The sequence below is a fragment of the Zalophus californianus genome, chromosome 2 (assembly GCF_009762305.2).
Source record: "Zalophus californianus isolate mZalCal1 chromosome 2, mZalCal1.pri.v2, whole genome shotgun sequence".
NCBI classification, from domain to species: domain Eukaryota; kingdom Metazoa; phylum Chordata; class Mammalia; order Carnivora; family Otariidae; genus Zalophus; species Zalophus californianus.
The window spans coordinates 159,095,317-159,109,269 of record NC_045596.1 but is presented as its reverse complement, the minus strand read 5'-3'; the positions used below and the strand labels follow the sequence as shown (position 1 = coordinate 159,109,269).

The window sequence follows — 13,953 nt, the reverse complement described above, 5'->3', positions numbered from 1 at the left end:
ACCAAGGGCCTTTCGAATAGGAGGGTTGAGTTGGTGACCTAAACTATCAGTAATAATGTGGTTGAATAAATGTATATATCACATGTCTGTCTACTCAGGCAATCGCATCCTGACACTAGGAGAGGTCCCAAAGGATCAGGTCTATGCACTGAAGCTCAAGGGCATCTCCATCTGCTTCTCCATGCTGAAGGCAGCCCTCAGTGGGAGCTACGTCAATTTTGGAGTCTTCCGTCTCTATGGAGATGATGCCCTGGACAATGCTCTACAGACCTTCATCAAGCTGCTCCTCTCTATTCCCCACAGTGACCTCCTGGTAAGTGTTAAGCTTCGTTGACAGGATCCGAGCCCCTCATCATATTCAGGTGTTTTGGGTGGTTTTGGGGTTTGGGGTTTTTTGTTATTTTGCCTGACACTGTGATTGAATGTTTTTCTGGAGAACTATAAGCTAACTCCAACTAGCTCTTTTGTCTTCCCATCTGAAGGGAAATGAGCTGTTTCATTTAAGATCTTACTCCCTGTTGGGGCGCCTGGGTGGTGCAGTCGGTTGAGCGTCCCGCCGTTGGTTTCAGCTCAGGCCCTGATCTCAGGGTCATGAGATTGAGCCCCACGTTGGGCTCTGTGCTCAGCGGGGAGTCTGCTTGAGATTCTCTCTCCCTCCCCCTCTGTCCCTCCCGCTTATGCTCTCTCTCTCAAATAAATAAATAAATCTTAAAAAAAAAAAAAAAAAAGGTCTTGCTTCCTGCCTATTGAAGTACACCACGCCTAAGTTGATTTCTGTCCTCTTCTCCCACAGGACTACCCCAAGCTCAGCCAGTCTTACTATTCACTACTGGAAGTCCTGACCCAGGACCACATGAACTTTATTGCAAGCCTGGAACCTCATGTCATCATGTATATTCTCTCTTCCATTTCTGAAGGACTTACTGCACTTGGTGAGCACATGGATTGTTTGGTTTTTACCACTTAACAGAAAGGGAGAACTTTGCCCCGGTATCTGAAAGGGTTACTGCTTTGGGGTATATGTATGACTCATGGATACATTCTCATCCAGAAATACTTATCGACCCTATCCTGAGGACCAAGCACTGTGCTGGGGACTAAGGGTACAATACTTATTAATAACCACAGTCCCTGTCCTTTAGGAGCTTTTTGTCCGGTAGATGAAACAGACATGTAGACCAGTGCCTATTTACTGCACTTACCTACTTCCGCACCACAGTGGGGGTGAGGAGGGAGTGCTGTGAGAGCTGGCGGGAAGAATACCTAAACTCCTGGTGTTGAGAAGTGGGGTCAGACAAGGCTGGCCAAAAGCACTGATAAAAAACCATGGGCCAAAAAGCTGCACAGGCGTTAGCGGATTAGTGGGGAGGCTTCCTAGCAGCAGGAACAGCAAGTACCAGCAGCTGCAGGCAAGAGAGAGTCAGGAAATCCAGATGCCTGGCACACTGGTGCAGAGAAGCCTGAGAGAGGTGGGTGGGACAAAGCCGGAGGCCACGCAGGGGCCCTCATGCACATCAGGGTGTCGGATTCTAACCTGAGGACAGCGGAGGCTGTGGAAGGCACTCACGCAGACAGCTCCACGGGTTTTCATCCTCCTCCACCTGGCTCCTGTCAGCCCTTTTGTTCCTAGGCTACCATTGAGCAGTCTCAGTAAGTACGCATGTATTCAGAGAATAAAATACATTTTTTTTATATTAGGCTGAGCAAAACAAATAGGAAGATTAAGTCAGCTGTAAGATAATCACGATATATTGCAAGTGCACATAGAATGACTTTTGGATTGCCTGCTGTGGTGAGTTACACCTCCATGCCCCTTCTTCGATAGGCATTTACTTCCAGCAGGGTGCAGAGCCATACCTAGGACTCCGACCCTGCTCTGGAAGGCTATTTTATAGCTTCTTGAAAATCGAGGGACCTCTGCATAAACAGAAACAGAAGGGTTGACTCTTTTAAGGGTTCATCCCTTAGTCCTCTGGCCTGTGCCTCACCTCGTCAGAGCTCTGTCCGCAAGCCGTGCCGCAGCATCCCCTTTGTAAAATGCGTAGATGAGTCTGCAGCTCCCCCCTCCACCCTTGCCCGCCACGCTCCCCGCAAATGCTTCATAGATAAAGAATACGGTACCTCTAACAGACTCTAAATGTCAATAGACTGTATGAAGCTGGGTTTAATGACCTCCCCCCAGTAACTCAGACTTCTTGGATTCTCATCACAGCTTGTCCAGTTACTAGCAGTGTGATCTAGAGGCAAGTCACATAACCTCTTCAAACTTTGGTTTATTTGTTAAAATGGAACAACTACTTCCCAGAGTTTTCAAGAGGATAAATTAGAAATAATACCTATAAAATCCTCAGCATAATATCTGGCACAGTAGAAGTACTTGCTGTATGTAAAGTATTCGTTATTTTTTATGAAGCAGAAGACATGCATCTGCAGCACATTGAGCGGTAATGTTGATATTATTAATTAATATATATATTAATATATGTAATAATAATAATAAGCATTATTACCATACACTCACTTTCAACCTTAAAATTGGGCCTTGCTATATGATGAGGGTGAGAGGTCAACAGAAAGCACCCAAACACAGGCCTTGACTGAGCTGGGGACAGGTCCCAGTCTGCTGGGGTACCTCTACCTCTACAGGATCTCAGCTAAGGGCAACCCCTTGGCTGCCCACATCTCCATCAGCAGCTCCATATCCCTGCTCTAATCCACCCCTCCCTCTTTCTTCCAGACACCATGGTATGCACAGGCTGCTGCTCTTGCCTGGACCACATCGTGACATACCTCTTTAAGCAACTGTCACGGAGCACCAAGAAGAGGACGACACCCCTGAACCAGGAGAGCGACCGCTTTCTGCATATCATGCAGCAGCATCCAGAGATGATCCAGCAGGTAAGGAACGTGAGCGTTAGGAGGCAGTGTGGGGTGTCCGGCAGTGGAAGAACCTCTCAGAGAGGAGAGGCCACGCAAAATGGGGAGGCTAGCATCTCACCAGCCTCATGCTGCCGAAGTGAAGTTTATGCCTTAAAATTGCAGTGGATCTTGAGTTTGCTGAGTAATCATCAGATATTTAAAAAATCTGGGAAGAAAAACAGGTTCTGAATTGTTTTTCCGAGCATCACACCAGCCCCTATGCCTCGGACCTGTGCTCCTTCTACACCGACGACTGTGGCCACCCGTTGCCATAAACGGAGCCTGAGTCAGCAGTTGCCAGCTGTAAGGCTTGTACTCGCATCTGCAGAGTGGCCACAAGAGTACGGGATAAAAGGAAGTAACTGACCACACAGATCAAACCATGTTTGCCATCGCTTTATTTGTATGAGGCATCTTTCCAGAAGTAAGATTTGCCTTGGGTAGCTACACACTAGATCACTGCCTCAGATGCTCCATTTCCAGATGCTGTCAACGGTGCTGAACATCATCATCTTTGAAGACTGTAGGAACCAGTGGTCAATGTCCCGGCCCCTACTTGGCTTGATACTACTTAATGAAAAGGTAAAAGAGCCATCTCCCTGGTGCCCAGAGCCAGAAACACGGGTAGACACACGTTTGGCTGTCATTTTCCGGGGCACTGTGAGAAAGGTTATAGGAACACCCCACAATGGTGAAGCCGAGGGAGAACAGCTCATTTTCTGAGCATGTACTCTTCATGCTTTGAACAGCACATTATCACTGAACTGTTAGAAGTCAGCATGTGTGGCAATTCAGACAAAGGATGAGGAAGTATTACTGGGAGAGAATATACCTGGAGAGCAGACCACCGATGACCTAAATTCTAGGTCCAGCTCCACCATGAACAAACATAAGGAAGTCTAGAGAGTCCTATAAAAGAACCTGGATCAGGGGTACCTGGCTGGCTCAGCTGGTAGAGCAAGTGACTCTTGATCTCGGGGTTGTGGGTTCAAGCCCCACACTGGGTATAGAGATTACTTAAAATCCTTTAAAAAAAATAGAACCTGGGGGCGCCTGGGTGGCTCAGATGGTTAAGCGTCTGCCTTCGGCCCAGGTCATGATCCCAGGGTCCTGGGATCGAGTCCCGCATCGGGCTCCCTGCTCCTTGGGAGCCTGCTTCTCCCTCTGCCTCTCTCTCTCTCTCTCTCTCTCTCTCTCTCATGAATAAATAAATAAAATCTTTAAAAAAAAAAAATAGAACCTGGATCAGATGACCCTTAGAGTGTTTACACATTTAAAACTCTTTGATTTTTAAGTAAGATAAAGATGCATTATCTTGGAGCAAATACTTACTTGAATCAAAAAAGGTACCCCATTTTGGTAGATAATTCTGTGTTTTGGAGAACATCCCTTCAACCTTGCAGATGAGGGAGGGCTAATCCCTATCTCCTCTCCTTACCCTGTCTCACTCCTTGCCCCACAGTATTTTTCTGACCTAAGGAACAGTATCGTGAACAGCCAGCCACCAGAGAAGCAGCAGGCTATGCATCTGTGTTTCGAAAACCTGATGGAAGGCATCGAGCGAAATCTTCTTACGAAAAACAGAGACAGGTGAGTGTAGGGGGCCCTACAGAGAAGTCCTAGGCAGTTTCTCAAGTCATCGAAACAGGGGAGACTCCTTAAAGAGTCTTTTAGAGACCATCTTAAAGCAGTGCTGTTCAGTAGAAAAGCAGGCCACATACGTAACTTTGAACTTTTTAGTAGCCACATTAAAAAAAAGGTAAAAAGAAACAGACAAAATTCCTTTTAATACATTTAACATATGCAGATTATCATGTCAATGTGTAATCCATATTTAAAAACTGAGAATTTTAATTTTAAATTTAATGTTAAATTTAACATTCTTTTTATTGTACTAAGTCTTCAAGATCCTGTGTATTGTACACTTAGCAGGCATCTCAAGTCAGATGCTAAATATTCATTTGAATTACTTGATTTGTATTAAGATTTCATAAAATTTACAGTTGACAAAGTAGATTCCCATATTCAGGTATACCAGACATACTTAGAAGTTGTCTGGTTGTCAATTGAACATCAGGCTTTTCTGAATTAATGCTTAAGTTTTATTTTTTTTAATTAATTTGAAAAATGGTATTTTAACTTAAAATTAATTAAGGTACAATCAGGGAACTGAATTTTAACTTTCATCTAATTTGCTTCAGTTCTTCATTTGAACTGGGCACACTTCAAGTGCTCAGTAGCCCTATGTGGCGAGTGGCTACCATACTGGACAGCACAGTGCCTTAGCACAGGTCTCCAGCATTAAGCATTGAGTGAGACAGCCTCATTCTCTTCATGCCTTCACTTTGGGAGGGTTACTTCCCACCTCTGTCAGATTCCTTTTGTGCTGCCATGAGCCCAAGGTGGCCCTCAACGCCCCAGATTTGACCAGATCTCAAGGTCTGCCGCAAGGCTGTCAAGATTGAAAGGGTTGCAAAACTAGCCCAGCTTTCCCTTAAGGTCTGAAGACTGATGTTAACTGACCTTAGAAACAGATGCATACATTCTGCCTCTCAGTAGCCGCTTCTCTGCCAGAAATGTTTTAGTCCAAGACCTTTCCCCTCCACCCTCCTCCCCCAACTTACATGTATCTCCTCTGCAGGTTCACCCAGAACCTGTCGGCATTCCGTCGAGAAGTCAACGACTCGATGAAGAATTCCACTTACGGCGTGAATAGCAATGATATGATGAGCTGACACCTCCTTGGACTCTACCTGTACAGAGCAGCGCCCTTTGGTCTGGCCCAGAGGGGCAAACAATTACAAGGGAGAGGGCCTGGCTGACCCTGGCTCCTTCCTCCAGGGGTGTGGGGAAAATGGCAAAGTCACCTGGCTACTTCCCCAGGGAATAGGGGTGTGAGTGCACTCACTAGGGGGCAGGGCGCTGCTGGTTCCTGGGGGGTTGGGTGGGAAGGGTGGTGGGAGGAGATAGAGACACAAATGTGTGAGACTCCAGCCCCTCCTCCTGGGGCCACCCCAGGGGGTGGGGGGGGAACCCCCAGTGTCCTGCCACAACCTGCCTTGTATAAACATGTACATTTTTTCATAACATTTTGAACAAGGTTTATATTGACTCAAGTTTAAAAACAAAAAGTGTGACTGAAAAATTTTTACAGAGTCTAGTGCACCAATGCTGATGTGAGGGGTTGTGTATGCGAGTGAGGAAAAAAATGTGTATTCTGGTGGCCTGAAGCTTTACTGGACGAGGATGTGTGAACGTGCAGAGATATATTTAGTGACACAGTGTAGAGAGGCAAAAAAAAAAAAAAGTAAAAATTCCAAATGTATATTTTTTCTTATTGCCCTTTCCTTGCCCCCAAAATTATCACTTCCTGTTACTGTATTACCCTTGTTATTAGGAACTCTAAGCCATGTGGAGCACCATCCTTCCCCTTCAACCATAGATGCTGCCCTAGGTCCCTCGGCCTCTTGCAGTGACAGACAACTGCAGCTAAAAGTGTTTGGTGTTCTAGCTTCATCCTTTTGCCCACTTTGCTTATCCTCATCCTCAGACAGATGCCTCTTGCTTTTACAAGTCAGATGTAACTCTATGATTTAGGGTTCTTGGTCTCTGTAAAGGTAGAGACCAGAGAGAAGGAATTGAGCCAGCTGCTCTCCTGGTGAGCGACTTGGATGAGTCCACCAGAGGCCCAGGTGCGTGGCCAATAACTCTGAGTCTTCCCCAGCCCTTGAGGCAGTGTGTGTGGATGTATGCGCGTGGATATTTATATATGTACCCTGCACTCGTGAATGTATGAACTGGAGGAAGTTACTACAGTGGAGGGGTTCTTAATAACAAGGTCTGCCTAGCATGAAGTATTTAACAGTCTCCCACCCCTTTAAAAATATACATTTTTATAAAATGAAAACCATAATAAATGTTTTGAATATTAAAAAAATTAACCTACAGAAGAAAATTAATGGAGAAAGCTATTTGCCTTGTACTTTTTCCACAATTGCTGCCGCTAGTTGTACGCATCTCTAGTTCAGCTCTTGCCCATGGGACACTCATCATCAATTAGGTTTTACCTTTATTTCTCTCCTCTGCCCCCAAAAACAAGCCTGTTAATTTTTTTTTTTCCTTCTCCTCTGGCGACTGTGTGGTGAATCCTTTCTTGCGTGATCAGGTTGCGGATAGACTTGTAAGGGTGTTTGCTGCATACAGTGTAAGCATTGTGACCGCCAATAAACTTCAATGGTTTCTACTGACCTGGCTTCTGCAATCAAGTCTAGTGTGTCTACAGGTACATGTCTCACTCTAAACACACAAAGATGTTTGAAACACGCATTCATAAAAGCCAGTGGATGACAGGTGCCTCTCACCCTTGTAAAATTAGCTTCTCATTCAACTAAGTCTGACTCGATTTCTTTTACAAATATGATTGTTTTAGTTGAGACACATCTATACAGATAGATATACAGTGCTGCTGGCCACAGATAGAAAGGTGAAGCCACGCTGCCTCTTCTAGGTAATAACATGGCAACCAGCAGAGAAGTAATAATTGCAGAAAGCCCAGTTTTGTTAATGTTCCTTTTTTTTTTTTTAAGATTTATTTATTTAAGAGAGAGCACACAGGTGAGCAGGGGGAGGGGCCGAAGGAGAGGGAGATAAGCAGACTCCCCACTGAGCAGGCATTGCGACGTGGGGCTCCATCCCAGGACCGTGAGATCATGACCTGAGCCAAAATCAAGAGTCGGACGCTCAAATGACTGAGCCACCCAGCGCCCCTTTGCCCTCTTACGAGGGCTGGGCTTCACTCGTGAGACCCTGACGAGCTCAAGGTTAAGTTCTCTCCCTGTACCACTCTGCAGGCCTCATGGGCCAGCCCTAATGAGGACTATTTCTCAGCCCCATGCCCTGTAGTACCTATAGATACGAGAGAACTTAGTTGCCGGGAACATTGTCTCTGTGTCTGTGCCTTAATGTAGATTCATATCCCGTGAATCACAGGCTCTAGAGTGCTACTAAAAAAAAAAAAAAAAAAAAGATTTATTTATTCTAGAGTGTGCACAAGTGGGGGGAGGGGCAGAGGGAGAGAAACTTCCAGCAGACTCCCTGCTGAACTCGCATGAGATCACAACCTGAGCCAAAACCAGGAGTCAGCGCTCAACGGACTGAGCTACCGAGGGGCCCCTAGATGCCTCTCTTGCCCACCTTATCTAGATATCCTGCTACCTTTTCTTTGCTGTTTCAGTGTCCTGGGGATTATCTTGATCCTAAGTTATTTTGAAGGCAAAAATTTGTATTCTCAGGGCTAGAAGGCAAGTAGAATTGATTTGTCTTAGCCAAGTCTGTCTCTAAGCCTAAGAGAAGTAGAAAATGGTCAGGCTTCATTAATAGGCAAAGCACTCCAGTCACATGCCCCAGTGACCTGGAATTCTAATTCTGTAGTAAATAAGATAAACAACTTTCTCACGGGTACTGGAAGAAGAACCCCCTCTCCCCTCAACTATCTTGAGATGCTGCTTGATCAGCAAAACACCAGACCCCTCCTTTCCCTTACACAAAAAACAATTTCAGAGGCAAGAAACTCATCATAGATGGTGTCCTCCTCATTGCAACCCTAAGTGCAGTCCAGTCATGACAAACCACCATAGTAAAATCTTCCACAACCACATCAAACTTTTTAAACAGTGAAGGTGTTCCTTTCTTGGCAGTTAAAAGAGGGGGCACCCAAAAAACAGCCAAGTAGGAAAATTTTTTCTGGTCAAATTATCAGCAATGTAACATGATCCATCCTTTAAAAAACCAGTTATCTTTAAACATTGGGTTTCCCCCAAGAAGTCAGGTGGAGGTTTTATTCAGTTAACACATGAGTTTATTAGTGTCTAGGCTATCCTGGGCACTATGGTTATCAAGTCAAGTGTCTTTAGACAGTGTTTCCTGACACAGGCTGTACCTTATGTTGACAAAACACCTTAAGTCTTTGTGGCAGATTACTAAATTGTATTATGGATGTACGTGTTTTTTGGTTGACTCTGCCCAAATAAGGGTTATTTATTCCCACTAAAGTATAAATCAGAGGAAGAATTTGGCCAAGGGTCAAATTTTTGCATTTTTAGATTTTAAGAAGTAATGACTTTCACCCAATTGTTAATTTTCTAATGACAAGAGACAACCTACTAAGAAATAAGAGTTTTATATTCTGCAAACATGAACTTTTCTTAAGAACTTGTGTTTTTTTTTCCACCCAAGTGGAAAAATGTTCTAGCACCTTATGAAATTTCAACCAGGTGCAGACACAGACCACCTTTCAAAAATATTCATGGTCATGAGGTAAGAGGAATTGAGTGTAGAGAGCCAAAGCACCTCTCTGTATCCTATTTGCCACCAGCCAGCCCCTTCCCCCCACCCAAGATTTTTGGCTAGATCTACAAACACACCTAAGTTGCCTTCTAATGCTGCCGCCAAAGTGCCAAAGCAAAAAAGGAAAGCAAAGATAATTACAGGGAACCTGCAAAAGCCTTAAGTCTGATAATAAGGCCTTGAAAAATGTAAATGGTTGTAACTTTTAAAGTCCTACTTTAGATATTTCAAAAAATAAACTTGAAAGGACAAAAATGTACATACCAACCATAATTACAACTGCCAATTAAGTGCTAGGTAATGTCTTAGAATTCTTGCCTCTTGTAGCTTTTCTCCCAGGTCTATTATATCTTATTTTGTGTTTTTTAGATACCCTGGAATTCACTGGTCAGCCACTTTGGTGTATTTCAGGAGCAGTGGGTCAACTAAACATATCAGCTGCCAGACAGTGGGACATCATATGAGCAGAATGGAGGATGGGATCAAGCTTAGACTATTATCCCCCTTCCCCAGAAAACCCTTATGGTTTTCAGGGCAGCCTGACTGCTGCTGTCTGTTCATTCATCAAATACTTAGCATCCACTTCAGGACAAATGCCTTTTTGATGGTCAGCAACAGAAAAGGAAACTCAAAAGCAAAAAACATTGGCAAGGCAAATTCATTTCCACTCTTCGGCATAAAAATCCCTCAACAGTACAAACTGACTCCAAAACAGTGAACAGTACGTAACACACTTACACAAAGCACCATACACAATTATATTTTTAACTGATAATCATGAAGACAGATTTCATAATAGACTTAAGCATACAGCATCACCTAATGGGCCAAACCACTCCATTATCAGTTACAAACGACTGAAGAGAGACCCGTGGGGAATCTCCTAACCCTTGCTACCGGGTAACAAATTAAGTCCAGGCATGTCTGAATTCAAGGTTTGGAGGACAACCAAACTCAGGGGAAAAAACTAATTGACTCCTTATCTGAAGCTCAGAGGGGCCACTGTACAGTCTGATCTAGTAAAAGGGTGGGCGAATTTAAGACCAGTATTCTTGAAACCAGAAAACCCAAGCTCTCCTCAGCTCTTAAAGACTGATTCTTTTTTTTAAAGATTTTATTTATTTATTTGAGAGAGAGAATAGAGAGAGAGAGAGCACGAGAGGGGGTAGGGTCAGAGGGAGAAGCAGACTCCCACTGAGCAGGGAGCCAGATGCGGGACTCGGTCCCGGGACTCCAGGATTATGAGCCCAGCCGAAGGCAGTCGCTTAACCAACTGAGCCACCCAGGCGCCCGTAAAGACTGATTATACTGTGCAATGAAAGTAAAGCAAACTCTAGAAGCTGAACTAACTCAACTGGAAAATCAATGAAAATGAAACCACTTTTAAGAGTATAGCAGACCATTATCGTTTTTATTTATCAGAAAGCCCATGCCCCACCCTTTAACACCTGGCAGTCTGGGACAGGTGCCACAAAGCAAATCAAGTTACCGACTTTGCCAACCAGACTACAAACGCAGCAGAGTCCTTCCATTCAACTAGACATCTGCCACTGCCATCTCTGCCTCCACATCCTACCTCGTGTCTTTCCCCCGTCTGCACAACCGTCGCTTCTCAGTCTAAATTTCCATGCCCTTTGCCCATCTACCCTTTTAGAGACCCAAAGTAGAACCCCATTCCCTCTCTGAAGTCGCTCCCTACTGTCCCTGCCCCAAGTCTTATAGCCCACTCGGGTTTATTTGAGATATTCCTAATCCTCACTCTCCCCGCCTCAACAACCAAAATGTGCTCCTTACGAGCGGGGACCAGATGGTAAGGGGATCGTGAAGAGAAAGTAGTTGGACTAATTTGGGTGAAGGCCCAGCAGACAGGGCCCCCCGCTGCCTGGTGTGGGCGAGCTAAACGCAATCGTTGCCACAAGCCTCTCCTGAAAGGAAAAGAGCAGAAGCTGCTGACAGCTCCCTGACCTCGCGAAGGAAAACGGTAAAGAGTTCACTCCCAACCCCGCACTTCTGCCCCCAACAACCCGCCGCGCCCCGGAAGAGGTTCCGCGCGTTCCTTCCGTCCCCGTCGCGTCAGCGCACGTAGGTCCTCTCCGCCGGCGCGTCTCCTCGGCGCCACCGTTCGCTCCGCCTCCGCCGCCCTGCGCAATCGCAGTCGTGACTCCCAACTGCGTTCTCCAGCCCTTGGCGTGGGGGGCTGGAGGGATCGTTCTTGGGGAAGGCGGAGTAGGGCAACGGCAGCCTCTGGACCCCCACCCAGCCGTGTGCCCGGTAGGGGTTCGAGTTCACGCGTACCATGGCCTCACACCCAGTGTCCGCGGTAGTAATCATAGAGGCACTGTTCAAGGACTTGGTCCCTGGCTGGGAAGGACTCAGTGGAGGGGGCAAACGGGCGGAAAAGGATGATCGTTGGTGGCTCTGTATACCCTGGGAGTGCGAAAGAGGGCCTCCCCCGTCCCCCGCGTCGAGCCCTAGCAGAACGAGTCACTCGGAAAAGGGCAGGGAAGAACACTCACAGTGCAAAAACACCGAAGCATGAAACCTTGTACCTTTCTAGAAGTTGCAAAAATAGCGCGGCTGGAGGAAAAAGTGTAGCTAGCTCTATACGTGTCTGGTTGAGGGGTGGGGCACCAGAGGTTGGGCTTTGATCCGAAAAGCCTCAAGTTTCCAGAGGCTACATTACAAAGCAGGCTAATGACCAATCTTTGTTGAATCTACCAGCTAGGGGGTAAGGAGGATTTGAACCAAGACAAGGACTGTTGGGTGAGAGTTGAGACAAGACTGGAGAGATAGGGGGTGGAGGTTGGAATCAACAGACTTTGTTGGATGTGAAGAGTAAAGGATAGAGGGTTCTGGTAGGATTCCCAGGTTCTAGAATGGAGCAGCCGCTGAGTCAAGGCAGAGGAAGCATGAAACAGTATGGGGATGAGTGCAGAGCTCTTGGTGAACCTGAATGGAACTCTGATCTAAGGAGACTTCCCTGCTCTTGGACAAAACATCAGAAAACAAGGGGGAACACTTCCCAGTCATTTTATAGAACAAACATCTCCCTGATACCAAAACCAGACAAAGACATTAAAAGAAAAAAAAAGCCTTTGGACTAATATACGTCATAAACGCAAAAAATCTTAAAATATAAGCAAATTAAATCCAGGAATATATGAAAAGGCTAATACATCCTGGCCAAATGGGATTGATCCTAAGAATGCAAGGTTGGTTTAAAACATTCAGAAAACCAATAAATGTAATTAGCTGTATAAACAAAATGAAAGCGAAAAAGCTGATCATCTCGGTAGATAAAGAAAAAGCATGTGACAAGATTCAATACACATGAAGATTCTCAGCAAATTAGGAATAGAAGGAAACATTCTTTACCAATTAAAAGCCCTCTACGAAAAGCCTACCACTAATAGAATGTAATGATGAAAGACTGAATGGTTCCCCTAAAAATCAAGAACAAAGAATACCTCCTTTACCACCTCAATTTAATATTGTACTTGAGGTCCTAATCAGAGCACATAGGCACTTAATTAATTAATGGTGCACAGATCAAAAAGAAGTGAAACTATTCACAGATGTCACGATTTGGGGCTCAGAAAGCTACTGGAACTAATAAGCGAATTTAGCAAAATCACAGAATACAAGGTCAGTATAAAAAACCAACTGTATTTCTATATACTAAAAATAAGCTATTAGAAGATGAAATTTCAAAATATATACTATTTGTCCTAGCATCCAAAAAACATGAAATACATAGGAATAAATTTAACAAGCTATGTGCCAAACTTGTACACTAAAATCTATGAAACATTGCAGAGCACAATCTTTAAACAACTGGAAAGATCATAACATGTTCATAGTTTGGATGACTCAAAATTGTGATGTCATTTCTCCCTAAATTGAACTATGCATTCAACAAAGTCCCAATAAAAATCCCAGAAAGTTTTTTTGTAGAAACTGGCAAGCTGATTCTAAAATTCATTTGAAAATGCAAAAAAAAAAAAAAAAAAAAAAAAAAACCTAGACTAGCCAAAACATTTTTGAAATAGAAGAACAGATTTGGAGAGCTCCCCTACCTGATTTCAAGATATACCATAACATTACAGAAATCACTACTGTAGTGTGGGCACTGGGGCAGACAGATCGATGGGACAGAAAAAAAGTCCAGAAATAGACCAAAATGTACATGCTTAGTTCATTCTCAACAAGAGTGCCAAGGTATTTCAATAGAGAAAGGATAGTCTTTTACAAAAATGGTGCTGGAGGAACTGGGGATCCATTTGAAAGAAAAAAAGAACTGAACCTCGACTCTTACCTAACACCACACACAGAATTAACTTCAAATGGATCACAGATGCAAAAGTAAAAGTTCAAACTACAAGATTTCTAGAAGAAAATTTAGGAGAAAACTTTCATGACCTTGCATTAAGCAAAGATTGCTTCGAATACCAAAGCCATGCGCCATAAAAGGAAAAAAATTTATTGGACTTCATCAAATTTTAAAATGTCTGCTCTTCAAAAGATACCATTTTAAAAAATGAAAACACAAGCCATAGGCAGGAATAAAAAACCTTTGTAATGCATATACATGACAGAACACAGGTATCCAAAGTGTATGAAGAATCCCTACAATTCAGTAACAATAACCCAAAATAGACCAATTTAAAAATGGACAAAATATTTAAACAG

At 44.2% G+C, this 13,953-nt stretch overlaps 1 protein-coding gene across 3 annotated transcripts in view; it reads left to right on the top strand.

Annotated features, from left to right (window-relative positions):
• The window catches only part of XPO7 (exportin 7), an 86,763-nt gene extending 79,567 nt beyond the window's left edge, over nt 1-7,196 (top strand). For 2 of the 3 annotated variants that reach the window (XM_027598053.2, XM_027598051.2), the window contains 6 exons: nt 99-313; nt 794-932; nt 2,738-2,898; nt 3,403-3,501; nt 4,382-4,509; nt 5,561-7,187. In XM_027598053.2, coding sequence (XP_027453854.1) covers nt 99-313; nt 794-932; nt 2,738-2,898; nt 3,403-3,501; nt 4,382-4,509; nt 5,561-5,654 — 836 coding nt within the window. In that variant the 3' untranslated portion in view covers nt 5,655-7,187. Of the gene's footprint in view, nt 1-98; nt 314-793; nt 933-2,737; nt 2,899-3,402; nt 3,502-4,381; nt 4,510-5,560 lie in introns of all 3 variants that reach the window. The other variant, XM_027598052.1, reaches the window with a different exon arrangement.
• Nucleotides 7,197-13,953: the final 6,757 nt, after the last annotated feature.